The sequence below is a fragment of the Myotis daubentonii genome, chromosome 1 (genome assembly GCF_963259705.1).
Source record: "Myotis daubentonii chromosome 1, mMyoDau2.1, whole genome shotgun sequence".
Lineage (NCBI taxonomy): Eukaryota > Metazoa > Chordata > Mammalia > Chiroptera > Vespertilionidae > Myotis > Myotis daubentonii.
In genome coordinates this window covers 174,707,371-174,730,724 of record NC_081840.1, presented here as the reverse complement: position 1 = coordinate 174,730,724, position 23,354 = coordinate 174,707,371, and the positions used below count along the sequence as shown (strand labels likewise).

General features: G+C 42.3%; 1 protein-coding gene across 3 annotated transcripts in view; it reads right to left on the bottom strand.

Annotated features, from left to right (window-relative positions):
- The window catches only part of LOC132216519 (broad substrate specificity ATP-binding cassette transporter ABCG2), a 48,902-nt gene extending 26,074 nt beyond the window's left edge, over positions 1 to 22,828 (bottom strand). Inside the window, exons 1-5 of one of the 3 annotated variants that reach the window (XM_059665776.1) lie at positions 22,699 to 22,828; positions 11,030 to 11,251; positions 2,315 to 2,374; positions 1,587 to 1,701; positions 846 to 998 (exon numbers count right to left, since the gene is read on the bottom strand). In XM_059665776.1, coding sequence (XP_059521759.1) covers positions 846 to 998; positions 1,587 to 1,701; positions 2,315 to 2,374; positions 11,030 to 11,232 — 531 coding nt within the window. In that variant the 5' untranslated portion in view covers positions 11,233 to 11,251; positions 22,699 to 22,828. Of the gene's footprint in view, positions 1 to 845; positions 999 to 1,586; positions 1,702 to 2,314; positions 2,375 to 11,029; positions 11,252 to 21,806; positions 21,826 to 22,263; positions 22,597 to 22,698 lie in introns of those variants that run through there. The other 2 variants (XM_059665785.1, XM_059665793.1) reach the window with 2 other exon arrangements.
- Positions 22,829 to 23,354: the final 526 nt, after the last annotated feature.

Sequence of the window (23,354 nt, the reverse complement as noted above, 5' to 3'; positions counted from 1 at the left end):
CTTCCAACTAGTCTTCCATGTTTACTCAACTGTATGTAAGTCATTCCCTCACTCATCTCATTCCTCCTTCCTGATTCTGCACAACCCACACAGGGAGCTACTTCTGTCTCTCTCGCCCACAACTGTTACCTATAAAACCCAAGGGAGCCCAGCACATGACAGTGTGTAAGTAACCCTGGCAGAAGGAAGGGAGAGAGGAGGAGAGGAGGGAGGAATGGGAGATAATGTGTCCTAAGAAAGGCTTTAGGAAAATAAGTTGGCTGCTACACAAATTAGAAATAAACACTAATTTGACTGAAAATAATTTTGGGAGCCAAATTACAGCAAAGTGAAACATATAGAGCAAGAACCCTGGGATTTTAGTCATTTATGAATTCTAGAAATATACCTTCAAAGCAACAGAACAAAGTTCCTGGAGGAAGAGAAGAATAGCTAAAAACAAAACAAAAACAAAACAAAACAAAAAACAAACAAAGGGTGGGGGAAGAGAAAACAAAACAATGAAAGTTAGTGAACAGACACTGAATGAGAAGGACTTACACAGTTAGTGAGGGGGAGGAGCAAGCACTGTCATCACAGGGAAGGGACATGTAGTCTTTGCAAGAACGCTTTTACCTACCAGCCCACAGGGCCATACTTCCCTCGAGGATTCAATCATTTTTAAATTTCCTTTTCCTGGTTAATATCCACCTTCATATTATGTAACTAGTCACTTTTCTCATCATTACAGAAAGCAGCCACTGTTAACCACACACACTATAGAAACTTCTGAATAAGAGTAACACCACCCACACAGGGGAGGTCCTACTTGCTGGCAATGACCCCATCAGTTGTGTCCTCATTACCTTGGAATCTGCCACTTTAGCCAGACCTAACTCTTGAATGACCATGTTTATCCGTTCATTTTTTTCATGATTCTTCATAGTTGATGGAAGGCGAAGAGCTGCCGAGAACTGTAAATTTTCTCTCACTGTCAGAGTTCCCATCACAACATCATCCTGAAGGGCAAAACAAGACATATCAGGTCTTTTCTACTACCACCAGTCTTCAGTATATACAACTTAATCCACAAGAATAACATGCCTGAGGGAAAGTTCTAGCCAATGACAAACTTGTAATTACACAAATTATACCAATAACTCCATATTCAGATAGCTGCAACCCTGATGGAATAATTCTCATTCCCTTTCTGTACACCCGAATAGAACAGAGGTAATTATGATTACTACTGTCAGACATTTCCAGACTGCTTTATAGAAGGCTTTGACAAAATATATTTCTAAGTTAGGACAGGGAGAGAGGGGAAGGTAGGGAAAAAAGTAAAACGGTAGAGTCTTTTGGGAATATGACAACTAGAATTGATATGATTGAACTTACAGGGGTCATATTCTAGATTCTCCTTGCCTTTTCATTTAACATTATATTATAGATTATGGGAGATTACAAATAGCTGGAATAAATAAAGTTGGTTCTATGCTCATATTGTGTAGCCAGTGGGAAGCACACTGAGCAGTGGGACCAGGAGACCTGGCCAAGGCACTTGTCCAGACAGAAGAAATCTAAAAGGGAAATCCACAAATACTTACTTGTACCACATAACCTGAGTTGCATTTGAAATTGGCAGTTTGAGGTGCTCCATTTATCAAAACATCTCCAGATAATCCCTGTGGATCTTTCCTTGCAGCTAAGATATCTAACAACCTATAAAAGGACATATATGGTGAGTTTTTCTCTCCATTTCAGTCTATATCTCTCAGCTACTCTGAATGCAAATTCCACTCAAGTTAGACAATGAACTGATCAAGGTCTAGGGTTCAACTATAATTATATAATTTTTTAAATTCTCAACTTCCATTTGTCTACTCTATGCTACAATAAAGCCCCAAACCATGAAAACAACGCACTGTTGGCTGACCCAGCACAGACCTCCCCAACAGCCCTCCAAGCTGCCTGACCTCTGGGTCCCAACACAGGCGATGTGCTCCTTTAGCTGAGATGTAAGTCTTCACTTATGCCCTTGGCTCCATCTCTTTACTTTTAAGTCATCCCCTTCCTTCTCCTCCCCATTAGCTCACATCATAGATGACAGCTGTACGCCATCAGCTATCACATCCTGTTAGGAAAGCTGCCCTTCTAAGACTTCCTGCTCCTCAGGATAGAACCACAACTGGCACAACGGCATGTGAGCCACAGTGCCTACACCCAGACTAGACATGCAGCATATATTCAATTAATGCCTGCCCTCGTAAAAGTGATCTGTAAAAGCCCATTAAAAATGCAAAGGGAACGCTTACTGAAACTCTGTTATACTCACGAAGATTTGCCTCCACCTGTGGGTCCCAGAATGGCGTTGAGGCCAGGTCTCATGATCCCACTGCAAATGCAGAAACAGACTGATTTACTGGTTCACTTTAAAACTAGTTCTAAAAATTTATAGTCCGCATTAAATATACTCAATGAAAGGTGATGAAATCAAACAGGAAACAAGCACAAACAAACTTATCAAGGAAAAGGAAGCCAAACTATCAATTAATAGAAGTCTAGTATACAAAGGATGTCATCACTAGTCAGCATCTGTAGGAAAAATGGCTCAGGTCCCTCTAAATTCCTTTACTTATTCTCTAAACTACTTACACATTTTGGAAAAGGACACGCAAATATTCAAATTTCCTTGAAGTAAAAGATTCTGGTAAAACATCTGTTACCCTTACTTCTCTTAACACAATGTAAAGTACATCACGGGTCTTGAGTAGTGTTAGGTGATAATTATTTGCTACCTATTCAACTTCTACATGGATTTCTAGAACCACCAGTATTAATGCTCTCACTGCTCAAATCTAGTCAAATAAAGAAACAATATAACTGAAGTAGAAATTTAATGGCTAGAAAAAGCACATCAGATGTTAAAAAGAAAACCTTACCAGGTTTTAATGCTCACAAAATTCAGTAGGGGGTGTGCAGGAAGCAGTCAATCAATGGTTCTCTCTCATTATTGATGTTTCTATCTCTCCCTCTCCCTTCCTCTCTGAAATCAATAAAAATGTATTAGCCCTAACCAGTTTGGCTCAGTGGATAGAGCATCAGCCTGCGGACTGAAAGGTCCCAGGTTCGATTCTGATCAAGAGCATGTACCTTGGTTGCGGGCAACATCCCCAGTAGGGGGTGTGCAGGAGGCAGCTGATCGATGTTTCTCTCTCATCGATGTTTCTAACTCTCTATCCCTCTCCCTTCCTCTCTGTAAAAAAATCAATAAAATATATTAAAAAAATCTATGCCCAATGTCTGTGGCATTGGTAGGTAAATCATAATTTACTCCCCAGAGGATCCAGTATCTATTCCAGTGGAAGGTGCAAACAGAAGGCTATTTCATGCCCAGACAGTGACTTTCACGGGGCAAACACTATGATGTACAGCTGCCGTGAGTGATAGACGTCACAGTGCAGCTGCGCTCAGTGCGCCAATCCAGGAGGACCTCCGCACTGCCTGCCTGCTGTGCCCGAACTGTCACGAGTGTAAAATGCCTGGTGGGTGCTAGGGTGCAATTTACCTTCTACTTTGCTCATTAACTGAGGAGCCTCTCGCTGAAACACTGGACAAATGCAATGAGTTAGGTAAAGCAGACATAAGCTCTAAAACAGAAAAATATCTTATTCTTTTAGTGGCCTTTCCCCCCTGATGTAATAAGACATGCTAATGGTTGGGTGAACTTTTAAGATGCATTTATCTATAGCTCTTCATGTACCTTCTGCATTGACAGCTACCTACAAACTATTTCTAAAGTGACCAGAGATAAGCTTGTTATGCATTAAGACTTCCTTGCCAGAAAACCTTTCCAGGCTTTAAAAATCTCTACTCAAATAAAAACCAAACAATCCTAAATGATTAACCCAAAAATGAATGTGAACGTTCTCAGACAAAGAATTTTACAGGTACCTGAGTTGGCTTCCTTTGGCACTAAACCCTAGCATCACAGAAAACAGACAATCCTAACTGCAAGAGTCCCAGTTTGGAACAGTGGCTAATTCTCCCTCCATTCACTCAACACAATTATTCCGTGTCTATGTGTGTACAAGACACTCAGCATAAAAGTTCTAGCCAGCCCTGGCTGGTGTGGCTCAGTTGGTTGGGCACATCCCGTGCACCAAAAGGTTACTTGTTCGATTTCCAGTCAGGGCACATGCTGGGATGCATGCTCCATCCATGGTAGAGGACATTGGGGAGGGAGCTGATTGATGTTTTACTCTCATGTCAATATTTCTCTCTCTTTCTCTCCCTTTCTCTCTCTCTAAAAATCAATAAACATTAAAAAAAAAGTTCTAGCCTTCTTAGATTCTACATTCTAGTCCAGGGATCAGCAAACTACAGGTGGTCATGTTTTCTGTTTTCAAAAACGAAGTGTTAGTGGAACAGAGCTGCACTCGCCCATTTATGTCTGTGGCTGCTTTCCTGCTGCAGTGACAGAGATGAGTAGTTACAACACACAGGAGTGACCCATCACAACAAAAATATTCACTATCATAAAATGTTTGCTGACCTGTTCTAGTCTTTAGTATGCAATTCCCTTGTTACCCCACCCCACACCACCCCACCCGCCTTCAAAGCCTGTTCCCTGCCGGGGTCCAACCCCAGCAGATCCAGGGGTCCCCAAAGGTGTGGACGGAGTCGGCGAAGATGGAATGATACGGAGACAGCGTTCGGGTGATCATCATAGCCAGGTTCCTCTAGCCAGGTTCAGTAGCCAGGTTCTAGTCAGGCTCTCTTGCCAACCTCTGCAGTCAGGTTCAGTCCAGGATCCCTTGCCATGTTCTCCCGCTAGGCTCTATCTCTAGGCTCCGAGGCCAGTCCCTCTCCAGGATCCTCCGGCATGCTCTCTCCAGCAAAGTTCTTCTGTCTCTAGGCTCAGTGTAGGCTCTGTCTTCTTGATTCTGTTCTAAGTTCTGAGTGTTTCTGTCTTGTTACAACTGTATTTATACCAGTTGATTCAATCCTATCAATCTCTATTACAAAGGTTAGGGCGTTTCTTATCTCCATTCCAGGGAGAAAAGATTATGTAGTTTAAGCATGATTGTTCGTAGTTAAAGGGATTAATTACCCGCCTGGCACTTAGTTGAGGGGTTTTATTCCCTCCCTAACTTCAGGGGAAAATCCCTACCTGGGGATTCAACCTTTCTCGGAGAGGTGACTTTGGTTAAAACACAGCGCCAAGAAGGTGAGCAAACATATTAAGAACCGTATGCCATATATGCCAGGTCCCTTGAAACAGCAAGCATGGACCGGCTCCCGGCAGTTCCCCACCCTTCTTTATTGATTTATATAACATTCATGTGCCTGAAAGTCTCCCTCACTACATTGTAAAACTTTGCAAGAAGAACTGTGTCATCCTTTTTCACCACCATCCCATAGTATGCAGAGAATACTGGATACAAGAAATGAAACCTAGCTACAGGATTCCTGTCATATCTATTACATCTCAGTGAATAATGATAAATCTCATTTAATAGGTGAGAAGTCAATGCCATTCCCAGAGCTTGGAGCATTGTCCCTCCCTACCCTGCCCCACACACATGCACACACACACTCACTCACTCACTCACTCACTCACTCACTCATATACAATCTTTACTTTCTCTCTCCTCACGGCCCTGGCCCTCCAATGTAGGGTGGTAGCTTCCATGTCTCTTAACCCCTGTATCACAGCAGAGCAACACAGTGAAGTACTTTAGTTGCCCGAATCCCCATTGGAGTAGAGGTTGCAGAGAACAGAGAACATACCTCTGTCACTAGAATCTTGCACAATATCCGACTCCTAACAGATGTTAAAAATTAGTTGAATAAATGAAAAAATAAACTGATGAACAAAATAGATCCAGAGACACAGAAGCATAGAACAGAATAGGGAGTCTCAGAGAGAAGGCAGGAGAGGGGGGGTAGGTGGGAAGTGATCAACCAAAGACCTTGCATGCATGTATGCATAAGCCACAAACACAGACAATGGGGTGGTGAAGCTAGAAGGGAACATATGCAATACTTTCAACAATAAAGATAAAAAAATCAATTGAGTAAATGATGAATTTTTACAATTAATTACTTACAAGAAAAACCAAATGTTTTAAAAAACACAATAAGAACTATAAAGAAAACTTATGCAAAACAGGCATACTGACTGGAAAGAAAACTTAGATACATTCCCTATTCTATCATGTTCACATAATGTATCGGTCGTTTCTATTAGACATTACCTCCCCTCTTAGTGCGAAAGTGATGGAAGTGCTGGGTGGAGGAGCAGCAATGGCCAGCACCCAAGATCATAGGCTGCAAAGGCAGGTGGGAGGAAGAGAGAGGACAGCTGGAGGGTGGGGAGATTGCTTATATTAAGGAACCAGGAAATTAACTGAACCCTGGCCAGTATGGTTCAGTTGGTTGGAGTGTTGTCCTGGGCACCAAAAGGTTGCCAGTTCGATTCCCAGTCAGGACATATATGGGAGGCAACTGATTGATATCTCTCTCATAGATTGATGTGTTGTTGTTTTTTTCTCTATCTCTAAAAAAATCAACTGAGCAAATCATTTAGGATATTAGGATAGTGAGAGTAAGATTTTTCACTTTTTGGGAAGATGTTTTACAAACCTGGAAATGTGTAAATAACTCTGGGATATTAGATCAGAATTGGAGGTCATGGGTTTTGATCTATATACACAGACAGATATAAAAAGGTTTAGATGTATCTATGTATACATACATATGTTTCCTAGGTCTGTCCACTGAGGCCTAGGAGCTATGCCATCCCAATACCAATGAACACTCCAAACACCCAGATCTCAGTTAGTAAATGCAAAACTTCATAAAAAGGAACCAGGTGGGGTAAGTTCAGTGAGTCTGGAACTTCTTATTGTGCCAACAAAATACTCAAAGAAAAGAATGTGTCAAAAGAATGAATTAAAAAAATAAAACACAGAACCTACCTTGAAAGGTCTCCCACTGATCAAATCAGAAACAATAACAGTATCAAGATTAATGATGATAACATATTATTATTGGATAGTACTGAATATAACATGAATCCATGAGTCTATACTAAAATAAATAAATGAACGAAGAGCTGAAGAACAAAGAGTTACCCTTTTAGTGGAATGCAAACTAATCCAAACAGAACAGTGAGATGAAAATAGAAAATCACCCTGTGGTAACTATCACAGTGATAGTTATTGCTCATTCAGGCCAGAGACATCAATAGGGCTGAAGCTGTTGAGTTCAGGTTTCATGAAAAATAGGGTTTTGGAATAATGTCAGGGTAACTCCCCTCAAAATATTTATTAATGACATAGGGGAAATGGTGACATTGTGGTGAAAGCTGGCAGATACCAACATGACCATGTGATCAAGATTAACATCAGCCTTGGCCCGGTGGCTCAGGTGGTTGGAGTGCAGTCCCATACATCAAAAGGTTTCTGGTTCGATTCCTGGTCAGGGTGCATACCTAAGTTGCAGGTTTGAGCTCTGGTCGGGGCGCATACAGGAGGCAATGGATCGATGTTTCTCTGTCTAAAAGTCAATATAAATATACCTTCAGGTGAGGATTAATTTAAAAAGATAAAATCACCTGGAGAGAGACAGGAAAATACCAGGTTGGATGAGACTGAGGAGACATGATGTGATGGTCAGTCAACTATGTGAAGAGCATGGTGGCCAACAGCCCCTAAGGACCCACCACTGTAGCTATTATGAGGCTAAGCAACCACTCAGACAATGACTGAGAGATTATATAGGAGAGGGTCCTCATTTCTGAAAAACAGAATTGGGGGAGTTAGGAATAATAGAGCAGGGTACGAACAGCTCTCAAATGCTTGAGAACAATGTTAATGACAATGAGTTATCTATATATAAAATGACTAGCAAATTGTGGTGAAATGTTAACAGGTGGGGAATCTGGGTAAAAGGGTTATGTTCCCACAATGGTTAAGTTTGAAATTATTTCACAATAAATTATTAATTTTTAAAATCTCCCAATAGTATAATGAATTTCCTTGGAGATTATATGATATGAAGATCTATTGGAATGGACTTTTTTTTCCCCATAGATCTTCAGCATTGGCGAGAAAAAGCCCAAATGCTAGGTATGGACACAAACTAAACATAACAGAATGATTTTTGATGAGGTAGTAAAATCTCATCTTTTGGAATTCTCATTGTCAGGTTTTATCTTCTTTCCTCTGCAGAGGACATCAGGTTCTGGCTACTTAGTTCTAAAAGTGAAATTATAAAATGTCCAAAGGAAAAACAAATAGCTAGCTTCTCATCAGTTTTTTTAGAATATTATTACTATTGTGAATGGTGGTGGTGCTACCAAAAGAAAGTAAAAAATAAGATAAATGAGAACAACCTTTCTCCCATCTCAGTAGCTCTGTTTAGTTGAAACCCCAGCAGATAAGAGAAAAATTAGAAACACAACATTGAATAAAAGAGATGACCTTTCTCACATATGCCTAAACCAGAAATATGAGTAAGCAAGACAACGCTGATACCCTACGAGACGTATCAGGGCAATCACTTCCTAAGGTATATAAATGTCCAATCACTAGGTTGTGCCCCTGAAATGAAGATAATATTGTATGTAAACAGTAATCAAAACATAAAAAATCATCTACATATGTATAAAAGGCTAAGGGACTATCCAACCAGCCAGTACCTATGACGTGCACTGACCACTAGGGGGCAGACACTCAAGGCAGGAGCTGCCAAGCTGTGGTCACTTGGCAGCAGTGGTTCTCAGGTGATGCACCCCAGAACCAGAGAGGAGGGAGCCCAATTCCTCACAATTCCTCTTGCACTACAGGACCTCTTGGGGGATGTCAGAGAGCCGGTTTTGGCCTGATCCCCACAGGCCAGACTGAGGGACCCCACCTGCCAGAGGGACCCTGCTCACTCCACAGATGCCCTTTGAGCCGCAGTGCCAGCCCAGGTGCAGCCGGCTGAGGAGGGACCGCGGGAGGTTGGCTCCAGGGCGTGTCTGGCCCATCTTGCCCAGTCTCGCTCTGCTGGCCACCACTCGGGACCACCTGCATTAGTCCCTGCACCAGAGAGATTAATTAATTTCCTTTCCATATGCACGAATCCATGCACCGGGCCACTAGTACATACCTAAAAGTAGATTTGACTTGAGTTTTTATGAACACAACAATGCACATAAAGATAACTCATGCATTACAGATTGCATACCATTGAACCATAAAAACATTATGAAGTCTTAAACATATGACAATTTTAGGGTATTTAGCTACTAATCTACTAGCTTTAAACCATAAGCAAGATAAATGTATACCAGGAGGCAACAGATCTTTCTTTCTTTCTTTCTTTCTTTCTTTCTTTCTTTCTTTCTTTCTTTCTTTCTTTCTTTCTTTTTCTTTCTTTCCCTCTCCCTCTCCCTCTCCCTCTCCCTCTCCCTCTCCCTCTCCCTCTCCCTCTCCCTCTCCCTCTCCCTCTCCCTCTCCCTCTCCCTCTCCCTCTCCCTCTCTCTCCCTCCCTCCCTCCCTCCTTTCCTCTCTCTCTCCAATCAATGAACATGTCCTCGGGCTCAGGTGAGGATTTAAAAAAACAAAACAAAAAACAAGGTCAGTCACTTTTATCTAGGCATGTAGCAAAAGATAAAAGCTTTGTGACTACCTAACTCTCCTTATTTTCCTGGTCAGGGCTTCTTAACCAATACAACAAAGCAACAAGGAAGCAGGCATGACAGTGCGTGCTGCTGCGTGAAGAAAGTTCTATCAACTCCACACGGCCCCTACCTCACCACCACCCAACCAATCCCAGGTCCCTGTTCTTTCTTCCCCACCCACATGCAAAGCTTTTCTCCCCTTCTTGTCATGTCCGAGCCTCCTGGGAGCAGTTGGCTGTACTAACAGAAAAGACCACAATCCCCTAGAACGCATCAGGAAAGCATGAGAAGCATCTGATTCTGTACAGGTTGGAGGCCACACCTGGCCCAAGGGCTCTTATACCACTCCTCCAGTCTCAGAGAGCTAGAAAAGTGCTTGTTTTATGCAGGAATACTCATTTCCCCTATCAAACAAACACACTAACTAAACAAAACACACAGGCCATGGTGTCCGAGAAACCTAGATGCAGTCCCCACTCCACAGAGAGGAGGAATTGGCTCAATGCTCTAGAAATCAGAAAAACACGAACAATCCTCATGGCTGGCACCTGTGAAAGAACAGAGACATGCGGTCCCAAGGAGGTTCCTTTCTCCGTTCCCTCCCCACTCTCCTGCCCACTCTGCCACCACATGATAAATTCATTCATGGAAGAAGAGAATGCAAATCAGTTTTACACTGATTTGGACCCTAAATTCTATCATGCTGGACCTCCACTGCATAACTTAAGCTAAACTACAGTTTTCTTGTATTTAAGTAGTTTCTGCCTATCTGTATAATGCGGGAAAGCATTAGGTAAATTGTTATAGATGATAGATGACTGTATGAACAGGCCACTCATTTAAAACAAGTCTATTTGAAAACCATAGTACTTTCACAATATGTTATCTTTCAAATTCCTGACTCTTGCTTCTAGAACATAAAGAACATAAAGGGCATAAGTACCTGAAGTGTCTGTCTCGTAAACTACAGTGACAGATCTTTTCTTTCACAGATTAGAATATTGAAGACAAAGATTACAGTTCTATCCCCACAGTCGGGAAGTTGTAAGTCACACAGCCAGGCCTCTTCCCACTAAACCACGAGGCTTACCCAGGGAAAGCTAAATGGCACATTAATCGTTCAGTTTCTCAGACAAAAGTTGGTGCACACGATACGACCACTTTAAAACAGTTTGGCCATTCTTTAAAACTTAAGCTTATACCCAACATGTGATCCAACCATTTTACTCCCTGTTGAGCCCAACGAAATGAAAGTGTGTCTATGTATCTATAGGGACATACATACAAATGTCCATAGCACCTGTGCTTGCATTGGGCTAAACCTGTGGAGCTCACTGCTGTTGATAAAGCTGTTTAAACAAAAGTTCATGCACATACTTGATATTCGTCAGTATTTCTTTCTCAACTGTTTTTCGATGACATAGAAATCCACTCTGCACTTTCACTCGATAGCAGATGTTATGGAAACTTAACACGGCTCCTTCGGAAAATGTCTTCTGGTCATTGGGGGTGGTCCTGGGGAGGCCATCGGCGTTTGTTTGTGACATTGGGATAAAAACTTGGTCATTTCCGGAAGACATCTGGAGAGCCTCTGCCTTTCTACAGAGAGAAAAGCAACAGTAAGTTTATAGTCTGTCTTGTTACAAACTTCCAGTTATAAAAGAAATAAGTCCTGGGGATGTAATGTGCAGCAGGCTAAGTAGAGTTAATAATACTGTATTATATGTTTGACAGTGCTCGGCATGAGAAAAGAAAAACTTGTAACTATGTGGTGATGGATATTAACTAGACTTATTGTGGTGATCATTTCACAATACATGTAATTATTGGCTCAGTATGTTGTACACCTGAAATAAATGTTATATGATAATTATATCTTAATTAAAAATAATAGAAATCCAAGTTTTTAAAAAATAATACAAAATATCTCTTTAGTCATTTTTATAGTGATTGTATGTATAAGTAAAAATATTTTAGATATACTGAATTCAATAAGAGATATTACTAACATTAATTATTGTTAATAATTAACATTAACAATAAGAGATATTATTAACATTAGTTATAATTAATGTTATAATTAACAAGTCCATTTTAAACTGCACTGCAAAAATAGAGCCATTTCCAATGAGCAACCCATATCACTGTGATAAGAACAATCTTAGAACCCATATTAGGGAGGCAGACACAACTATGAATGCATGCACTGCAATTAGATTCAATTAAATACCTAATCTATCTATAATAATAAAAGGGTAATATGCTAATTAGACTGGACATCATTTTGGACATTTTTCCTGATGAAGCTAGGGCCAGAGGGAAGCCAGCCCCGGTCCTCGGTGCCTGTGGGCGGCTGGAGGAGGGAAGCCCGGGTCCTGGGTGCCAGAGGGAAGCCGGTGCCGGCAGCCAGGAGAAGGAAGGCCTACCCTTGCACGAATTTTCATGCATCGGGCCTCTAGTATATACGTATATATATCAAGACTAATATGCTAAGTGTCCCTCCCTCCATCCAACCGGTCACTATGACGTGTATGACCACCAGGGGGCAGACGCTCAATGCAGGAGCTGCCGAGCTGCAATGACTTGGCAGCAGTAGTTCTCAGGTGACACGCCCCGGAACCAGAGAGGAGGGAGCCCGATTCCTCACAGGGCCACGCAATTCCACCTTCGGCCGTGGGTTAGGTTGTGGCTGGGGCACTGTCGCCCCGAATCTGGTTTACTGCACACTTGCATTTGCGTTCCACACCCTGTACTACAGCAACTTTGCAGAGTGCCCTCTTGCACTTCAGGACCCCTCAGGGATGTCAGAGAGCCAATTTCGGCCTAATCTCCGCAGGCCAGGCCGAGGGACCCCATCTGCCAGAGGGACCCCACTCACTCCACAGATGCCTTTGGAGCCACGGTGCCACCCCAGGTGCGGCCGGCCGGGGAAGGGCCTCGGGAGGTTGGCTCTAGGGCAGCCGTGGGCAAACTACGGCCCGCGGACCGAATCCGGCCCGTTCGGCTGTTCTATCCGGCCTGTGGAGCCGAAAGAGCGGAGGGTTCTCTTGCTCTCCCCTCCGCTCCTTCACCAGCAGCAGTGTTAACATGTATTAGTTCACACAAACACTCCATCCATGCTTTTGTTCCGGCCCTCTGGTCCAGTTTAAGAACCCATTGTGGCCCTCGAGTCAAAAAGTTTGCCCACCCCTGCTCTAGGGTGTGTTGGATCCTTCTCGCCCAATCCCGCCTCACCAGCCACCTTCTAATTAATTTCCTTTCAATGTGCATGAATCCGTGCATCGGGTCACTAGTAAGTAAATAAGAAGAGTATGAATATTACTTAAAAGTCATGAAGCAGGGCCCTGACCGGTTTGGCTCAGTGGATAGAGCATCGGCCTGCGGACTCAAGGTCCCAGGTTCGATTCCAGTCAAGGGCATGTACCTTGGTTGTGGGCACATCCCCAGTGGTGGGTGTGCAGGAGGCAGCTGATCGATGTTTCTCTCTCATCGATGTTTCTGGCTCTCTATCCCTCTCCCTTCCTCTCGGTGAAAAATCAATAAAATATATTTTTTTTTAAAAAAGTCAAGAAGCAGGGCCCTAGCTGGTTTGGCTTAGGGGATTAAGTGTCGGCCTATGGACTGAAGGATCCCAGGTTCAATTCCAGTCAAGGGCACATGCCCAGGTTGAGGGCTCGATCCCCAGTAGGAGGTGTGCAGAAGGCAGCCAGCCAGCCAATGATTCTATCTTATCATTAACGTTTCTATCTCTCCCTCTCTCTGAAATCAATAAAAATATATTTTTTAAAAAGTCATGCAGCAGGAGTTAAACTTGTCTAGCTTGAAAAGTATATCATGATCTGACTCAAGATTACGGACAGATTGCATGATCACCTTCATCCCCTGTTTTTCGTTGTTGCTATTGGTTTGTTGTTGTTTTTTAATTTTAGGGTTTATGACATAGTTGCTACAAAAAGGGCCTTAGCCAGACAGTCAGGGACTAGAAAAGTTCCTCTGAATTTATAGCTGCAATTCCAGGCTTTATATCACTAATGGTTATGCTCCTTCAGTCAGCTAAGAAGACAAATTCCAAAATTGTTTGGGATGACAAAATATTTCCTTAATGGGTGAATATATTTAAATTTCAGAAAGATGCATAAGTAATTATGAAAATAATTAAGAAAAGAAAACCAATAGTTAAACAGTTAAAGAACTGAAGACAAAAACTGCATATTAGCCCTGGCTGGTGTGGCTCAGTTTGCTGGTTGCCCTCCCATGTACCAAAGGGTTGCTGGCAAGATTCCTGGTCAGCGACATGCCTCGGTTTCAGTTCCCATCCCCAGTGGGGGTTGTGTGGGAGGAAGCTAATGGATGTTTCACTCTCACATCAATGTTTCTCTCTCTTTTTCCCTTCCTGTCTCTCAAAGAATAAAAAAAAAAAAAAAAAAAAAATTACAAAAAGCCCCTCTAAAAGATATTAGGATAACGCTGGCCAGTGTGACTTAGTTGATTGGAGCGTCATTCCGTCATCCCGCAAACCAACAGGTGGCGGGGTTTGATTCCAAGTCAGGGCACATACCCAAGTTTCAGATTTAATCCCTGGTTAGGGAGCACGAGGGAGGAAGCCAATTGTTGTAATGTTTCTCTCTCACATTGATATTTCTCTCTCTAAAATGAATTTTAAAATGGCTAATTAAGGTCAGAAATTAGATGACCTAACAGCTTGTGAACAGGCTTGAAATGTGAAAACCTTCAATAAACATGGTTTTAATTTTTAAAACTCAAAGTAATCACATTCCCCAAAGGAATATACAGACTTAACACAATCCCCATGAAAATCCCAATGATTTCCTTTTAACTAGAACAAAGATATCATCACATTTCTATAAAACCCACAAAAGACCCCAAATAGCCAAAGCAATCCTTAGGGGGGGAAAAAACGAAACCTTGCTGGAGGTATCACACCACCTGACGTACAATTATACTACAAAGCAAGGATAATCAAAACATCATGGTATTGGCAAGCCCTGGGAGGAAAGGTCAGGGCAGGATCTGAACCACATGACCAGCAATATGCTAGGGAGGAAAGGTTACTCTGGGGTCCAGGTTCTTGTTTTCCCAGTTGTGCCTGTTGCTAGGCAACTAGAGCTTTCCACCCTGATGACCTTCTCTACCTACCTGTGGTCACTGATCTGCTCATGTCTAACTGCCTACCACACTCATACGTGGGTAAAAAACAATATCAACAGAGACACTCCAAAATGAAGTTGGTGCTGTCATCCTAGGAGAACTGCCTTACACATCTCACTCCTCAAACCTTTACAAGGTTAAAACTGGCAAAATAGCCTTTGGATTGGACCCAAAGCAGCCTTGTGTCCCAAACAAACTGTTTGGAAAACAGACATCAGGACTACTGAACTGAAAATGAAAGACAATCTTCTTATTTTATTATCCTTTAGAATTCGCTTCACTATGTTAGCTTATCTACACCTATAAAAATTCCTTTTTCTATTCACATAATTATCCGCCTTTCCTTTCTCATAGATACTCCTTGCCTTCACCTCCTAATCAGAATAGTACTCATATTTCTGCCTAAATCAGGGCTACCACAATAGTTCTTCTTTGGGGTCTCAAATAAATACTTGTTGCCTCTCACTTTGGCTTTTCATTTTGACGTTAACAGCACATCTCAAATATATGGCCTAGGCATATCTCCACTTCCCATTTATTCAACCAATAGTCAGGATATAATTTAATTAAGCTAATAGGTTGGGTTTTTTGTTTTGTTTTGTTTTTTAAAAAAAGGCTACTTTCTCTTAGCCTAATAAATGAAAATTCATGTGTTCATTTTGTTTGTTCTATCTATAAGCACTTATAAATCATCATTTGAGAAAAATGCTAAACCCTGCCAAATTCATTTCTTTCCCGTAAGAAACTGAACCCAACTAATTAGGTCCTCCATAGTATTTGAAATTTAAGGCATTGCTCCTCTTTGTAGACAGGCATTTTCTCTCGGTCATAAATCTATTAAACTTAAAAAACTCAGAGTTACTACAGTATAACACCTGGTGCTCAGATCTTGGTTTCTTATAACAAAGAAAGAGGGAAGGAAGGAAGGAAGGAAGGAAGAAAGGAAGGAAGGAAGGAAGAAAGGAAGGAAGGAAGGAAGGAAGGAAGGAAGGAAGGAAGGAAGGAAGGAAGGAGGGAGGGAGGGAGGGAGGGAGGGAGGGAGGAAGGAAGGAAGGAAGGAACCAGAGTGAGTGTCTTGGAGGAATGGCTGATTCCAGGTTTGGGGTATAGAAAATGCAAAATGAGTCTGGTACATTCTGCTTTAAAAGAGGGGGGAGGGGAAGAATGGTGGTTATTTCAAAAGGAGGCAGGGACCAACCTGAAAGAAGAGGCCCCAGTGGCCAAAGCTGGAATAATTTGAGCAGCAAATTAAATAACAATAGTATTGGATTATAACCCATCTAATAAAATAAGTAATCATGAGTAGGTCCTGATACCAGACAGCTGTTCTGTATAAAAGAATTCTAATTAGTAAACATAGAAGGAATGAGAAGAATTATTTTTCAAATTACCATTAGAACAACAAAGTACAATGTATACCCAGTTCTACCAATGGATACTAAAATCAGTGAATAAAACCTTAAGGAGAAACACAATATTAGCATAATCCAAGTTTAAATTCGAGCAGAAACAGGATATTTGCATACTCCAAGTTTCTCTCCCAAGATAATCTACTTTCCATTGGGAACCTGGCAAGGTTAACATCAGTAACGAGATGCCATGTACCCTGGATAAATTCCCTGGAATTTTCTGCTATTTTTTCCCAAAATGCCAGAACCTCAATCTAATCATGGGAAAACATCAGGAGGGACATTATATAAAATAACTAATCAGTATTCTTCACGAGTGTCAAGGTCATGAAAAACAACAGAAAGTTGAGCCATTGTCACAGATTGGAGGAAACTAAGCATGCATAACAATCAAATGCAACATGACATCCTAGACCACATTGTGAACAGAAAAAGGATGGTGAAAACCAGTGAAATCCTAGTAAGTCTACAGTTTAGTTAACAGTGTCACAGCATTGTACCAATGTTAATCTATTAGTTTTGACAACTGTACTATAGTTTGGAAAATATTTCAGGAATTCTCTATACCATTTTTTGCAACTATTAATAAGTCTAAAAAATTTTTTTAAATAAAATAATGCCAATTTTTTTCAATGTTTACAAGGGAAATGTAATATTAGACTTAAAATGCCTTCTTTGTTCTTGAAAACTTCTTCATCAAGAGCTATACAACCCAGTCACAGCTATCTGTATTCTAAAAAGCATAATTTTCTAAACAATAACACATCAGAAACATATTTTTTTCTAATCTGGCATATTTATGTTTGGCTGAAATTCAAATGATATGACAGTTGTGAGGTTCTCCTAAAAACCAAGACTTGGGGCTCTCTCTACCACATTGAGAGGGAAGTAAGAGCAGGAAGCTTACGTTTTGTAAACTGTTCTCCAGAAGCGATTCGCACTCTCTTCCCTGTTTAGGTAGAAATTATGGAGGGAGAAGAAGATAGCAACATGGTTTTTACTGAAAAATTCAAACCACTTGAATTAACCAAGTTGGGGTGGCAGTCTATGAGGAAAGATAGATCACATCCCACTGGGGTGAAGGGAAGATATGTATTTATGAAATAAGGACAGGAGTGGTTTATAGTTGCAGAGAACAGCTAAGTAGCAAGGCCAGACCTACACAGTAGCAACTGGAGTGGGTCAACTGACCCTACATTGCTAGTTACATCTGGGCATAAATCAACACTGCACATGCCAAATGGAGTCTACTCCTAGCTTAGATTCAAGATGCAAGTGGGTGAGTGGTTTGGCATAACAATAGTACTATTAGATTTAGTGTGACTGAAATGATACCATTCGATTTTTAAACTAAAATTAGCCTACTGCTTCATGGGTGTCAGAAGTACACCTGTTTTATTTGAGGTAACTATCATATGAGGTATACTGGAAAGACACGTAACTGACTCCCCATGTTATTAAACAGGAGAAATAAATCAGAAAGGTCCTAAATCAAAGTCAGATGGCAGTTTTGCAGAAATAAGACTCAGCTCTGTAAACCACCTTGCCCACCATAGGTTTGTACTAAAATAACTGACAAATATTATTTCCTAGATTCTTGAATTTCCTGAAACTTTATTCTTTCTGCATTGATTAAGAAGAGTTAGGAATTAGAAACCAGTTAGAAGTTATTAAAAGCACGAGACACATGTACAAATAGATTATCTTTGGGATAAAAAAACGGCATTGTCCAAACCAACTTCTATCACTGTACCAGTTAATGCCCAGAGACCTGTGCTACCCAACTCTGCAGCTATGACCACATGTGCCTGTTAAGCACTTGAGATGCAGACAGGCCTAATGAAGATGTGCAGTAACTGTAGGATATATTACAGATTTTGAAGACAGTATGAAAAAAAGAAGGTAAAGTAGCTCATTAATAATTGTGCATTGATTGCATATTGAAACAATTTATTTAATATATTGTTTATGTAGAAAAAGATAGATAGAAGTAGTGTCTTATAGTTTCCAAACAATACTAAGCTATATGATCTCATTTGATGCTCACATCTTGTGCTGAGTCATTCCATTTTACTGAGTAGACTATGACCTAGTAGGACCAGATCCTAAGTCTTTAGACTTTTACTGGGTGATGACTCCATTGGCTACACACTTACGTAATAAGATCGATCGAATGGTATTTTATTAACAATAGGATAATAATTGAATGCCTTTCCCATTCCCAGCGACGGGTTAGATATTAATACTAAGTGTTCTCAGCACACTTAACACTCTCTCCTACTAGTCCGGCACAATTACGAATAATTACAGAGAAGACAGGGTCAGGTCAGGGTCAGGCTGTGTAGGATAGGAAGCAGAGAGGCATACCTCTGTGAAGTGTCCAAACTTTGGGTGCCTCTCAGCACTTTCCTCTTTCCTTATAAGACACTCACCTCAAGTGGCTTCAGAGGGAGATTAGAGGGCTTGTGGCCTTCTAGAGATTTCCACTTTTACTCTTCCAGATAACAAAGAATGCAATGCCAGTGAAATGACAGCTGCCTAAGACCTAGCCCAAAGGGATTGGGCTAATGATCGTGTGAAAATTCAGACCAAGTCAACCCAAGGTGTGCCTCTGTGGTACTTGTATTGTTTTGAGCTAAAGGCAACTTTAGTGTTTAGCAGAAGAGAAACTCCCACCCCTCCACTAACTACCTATAAGAACTTGACCTGGCTGGGTTGCTCAGTTGGTTAGAGTGTCATCCCAATACACCAAGATCGCAGGTTCCATCCCTAGTCAGGGCACACATAAGAATCAACCAATGAATATATAAGTAAGTGGTAACAAAAAAATCAATGTTTCTCTCTCTCACATACACTTCCTCTCTCTCTCAAATCAACAAATCAATTTTTTAAAAAGTATTTTGAATTAGAGGCCTTGCCCATACTTAATAAGAGATGATCAGAGACAACCTCTTTTGACCTGTGTATAAAGCAGGACAAACTTCAGTTCACTAAGCATCTGTTCTTCCTATAATGACCCTTTAGCCCCCAAAGCACCTTATCTCTAAGGATTTCGCTCAGAATGTCTTATACACCCACTAGAGGCCAGGTGCATGAAATTTGTGCACTGAGGAGTTGTCCCTCAGCCCAGCCTGTGCCCTCTCATAGTCCAGGAGCCCTTGAGGAATGTCTGACTGACAGTAGTCGGACATCCTTAGCACTGCCGTGGAGGCAGGAAAGGCTCACACCACCACTACTGCACTCACCAGTTGTGAGCCCAGCAGCACTCCCCCTGTGGGAGCACACTGACCACCAGCGGTCAGCTCCTGCATTGAGTGTATGCCCCCTGGTGGTCAGTGTGCATCATAGTGACCGGTCATTTCACTGTTCGGTTGATTTGCATATTAGCCTTTTATTATATAGAAAGGATGTTACCTTTCTGTCTCTGAATCTCTCCTGCATGTGAGGTCTCTGACTCTCTCATGTGTATGAGATTCCCACACAGATGTATTAAATTTGGTTATTTTCTCTTGCTTATCTGTCTAATGTTCATTTGGTTATTAGACCAACTAAAAGAACCTTGAGGGTAAAGAAAAGTTTATTCCTCACCCACATCAGAAAAGTGTAAGAAACTTTGTTCAAAGGGGTTTCTACTTTGCTAAGATTTTATTTTACCTTCTCACCAAAACATAACTTCTTCATTGAAATAAAGACAGGAGCAATTTTGCTTTACACACACATATCCACACCTAGTTTAAACTACTAACTTTCAGTGTTACAGTTCTCTGAATATTTCATTTATCTCTATAAATAAGCCAACTTTGTGACTCTAAGATTATATGTCCACTTTCTAACAGCCTCCCAGTGAAATAGAATACCTGCTTCAAAAAACAATGGGGTGAAACAATGAAGAGAAGGAGTTACTTGCTAATGGATTTTTAAAGGGGAAGATGATAAAATGTGATGGCTTCACAAATTGTGTACTTTAAATAGGTGTTTTGTATCATCTGTGAAAGCTATCTCATAAAGCTGTTAGTAATAAAAAAAAAACACAACTTGAAGGCCAAAGTCATCCAGACACTTTTATCAATTATTGGGTCATATCCAGGAGTAAACTGAGAACTGATTTCTTAAAGGATACATTTTAATTTTCTGTAGATCCTATAGAGAGGATGGCCATTCAGGTTCATTCATTTTTACTAAACGTTCTCAAGCCTGACCCCAGTAAGAAAACACAGGATAAATCTCCCCACTTGATGTATCTTTCAACTGTTGCCAAACTTCTATCAAAAATCCTTGACAGAGAGAAATACCGAGTATTTGAAGCACATGAGATCCACCTATCCCCTTAGAAAATCTAGATTTATCCCCAAGGAAGCCAAACCATTCAACAGCACCATGTGTGAGCCCAGGGTCTTAGCATCCAACAAGTGTTTTTCATAACACATAGAGTCAAGAAAACAGCAAGCAGTCCTAGAAAACGCACCATTACTTGCACTATCAGATGGGCACACATGATACTCTCCCACTGCCATTGTTCCGTCTCCTCCACATCCTTCTGTGATGCAAAACATTCCCTCAGAAGTAAGTTCCAGGGAATGCTTCCCTAAGGACCTGGTATGTTTCCCCTTTACCCTCATTGAACTGTGTGACCGATGGCCTCGGGATGCAACTTAGTTTGCATAGGATCTTTCAATCTGTTCACGTCCATTCTAATGTGCTCCCCACAGTAACTCCCAGCTGTGTTTTATTTTCTATCTGTAATACTTGTGCTCACCTCAACTGCTTCATGGATGCTCAATAAATAAATGCAGAAATAGATTTTGGGTGTAAGTGTGTTTTAATACTATCTTGATGCAAAAGACCGTGCTGCCTGAGGGTGGGGGTGGAGCTCTTGCTGAATGCCCAGGTTCGGGAACAAAGATGACCAATAAATATTTGTTGCTATGAATCTGAAAATGGAATTATTTATAGGAACACCATTAGCGAAGACAACGAAACTTGGCAACATGAGAGGCATTTTAATTGTTTGCTAGATTTGCAACCTAACTTTTTTGTTTGCAAATAAGTTAGGTTGCAATCTTCTATTTTTCTGTTTGGTTTTCATTTCTTCTGTATTATTTTTAATCAGTATTGTAATAAATTGGTTAACTCTTTGAAGTTAATCATTAAACTATCCACAGAAAAATTACACAAGGGAGCTCAATAACTCTTTAGCAAATCATCCAAAGTACTGAAAAAAACTCTATGTCCTGGATGTGAAAAAACAAAGCAATATGTTGGCTAATCCCTTTTAAAGCACTAATATTAACACACTTTTCTCCCACCTTGTAGGAACTTCCATGCGCACGGTCTTATCTATCCAATATCAACTCTACACAATTGGAGAAAGGCAACAGTTGTACCAACCGGCCCTAAACACACACTACCACACACACACAATCTGTTGCACCAACACATCGTTTTCCAAAAGAGCAGTGTGGATTTTCAGTATGCATTTCCTATTCAAACGAAACTGGGAGGGACGATTAAAACCTAGTCATCTCAGTTGAACAGTTTTCTATTTTCTACCAAATGTACCTCCAACACCCACGGACCTTTCAAGCCACTGGCATCCCAAAGGCCTGTCTCCTCTCACTCAGCAGTTCCAGGGCTCGGATCTCAGGGTCCCTGTGCTCAGAGGCAGAGCACTAAGTCACTCTTGTAACCGCGGAGCTGAGCCCGCCAGCCCGCCCCTACACACGTGGGGAAGCAGGTCCCACTGCACCAGGACGCCAAGCATCTGTCCTGCTTCCCCACGTGAAGCTGTTCCACACTCTCCCGGCTCCTTTCCAGGCTGCCTCCTTCCAGGGACCCCCGCTCCCCTTCTCTGGTGGGCGCTCCTGGGCTCCCTCTCCCCTCCTGCGCGCTCGGGACTCGGTCTGTAACCACAGACTCGGGACACAGCCCCTGAGGGAAAGCCGGGCAGGAGGCGACCTCCCGGGACCAGGGCTCACAGCCCCACCCGCAGCCCCCCCACCGCGCCCGCGCGCTCCCCGCGGGCCCCGCACTCACGCGAAGGCGCCGGCCCGGGGTCGCGGTCGCGGTCAGGAGCGATGGGCAGCGCTCGGCAAGCTGGGATGGCGAGGAGAAGAGCGCGGGACCAAGGCGACACAGCTTCAAAAGGCAGGGCTCCGGCCTTGGGCCGGGACAGCCCCGGGCAGCGGCTCCTCCCTCGCGCCCCAGGCTCTCGGGGTCCGCGCCCGCGGGAGGGCGGAAGGCGTGGCGCCGCCTGCCCGGCTGGATAAGCTTGGGGTGGAGCCCGCGCCCCGAGGAGCGCAGGTACCGAGTTCCGCGCTGGACCCACCACCCGCCCGTGGGCCGGGGTCACGGACACGACTGTCCCAGAGCACCCAGAGGCGAACCGAAAACTCTGTGTCCAGGGCGCGTAGGAAATGGACAGTTGGCCACGAGCCCGGTAATCCCAGGACGCCACCAGCTCATCAATACCTCGTCTCCCCGGGTGGATCTGGTCACCGCCGGGGCCCGGCCTACCCACCAGGGGACGCGGACGCCTAGGCCTTTTTCAGTGTCACGCGCTGCGCATCCAGAGCAAGTGGTGGTCTTTATAAATGAGCTTCTGAGAAGTTAGGTTCCTGTGCCCCAGGGCCAATGGAATCAGGAGCTAAATCTATGGGCGGGGCGGGGGGTGGGGAGGGTGGGGGTGCTAAATGGAGACAAAACCCTTGGAATGAAAATATGACTGGGAATAGTTTAAATGCTTCACAGTGCAGTGATAAACATTTCTTTGCAAGACACTGATCACAGGGAAAGCTGGAAAGTGATTTGCAGATTCAGGAAAAGCGCTGGTTGTCAGGCTTTCTGGGTGTGGATGGCCATGCCAAAATTCACCTGCCGCAGCTGCTCTGCGAAATCAGTACTTGCACCTGGGTAGTTTCTGGTTTGTATTTACAAAAAAAATAAAAAATTATAATATTCGTTAAATTGTTTAAAGCAACACAAGGAATTGCTGTTAATTCTTTACCCCATACAAGAAAATTTCAGACAGGCCTAGATAAGAAAATGGTTTACACACAATGTTTTTAGGATGTTAAAAACACCATACTGTATACTTTTAAATGACTTAAAAGTATATATCTATTAAG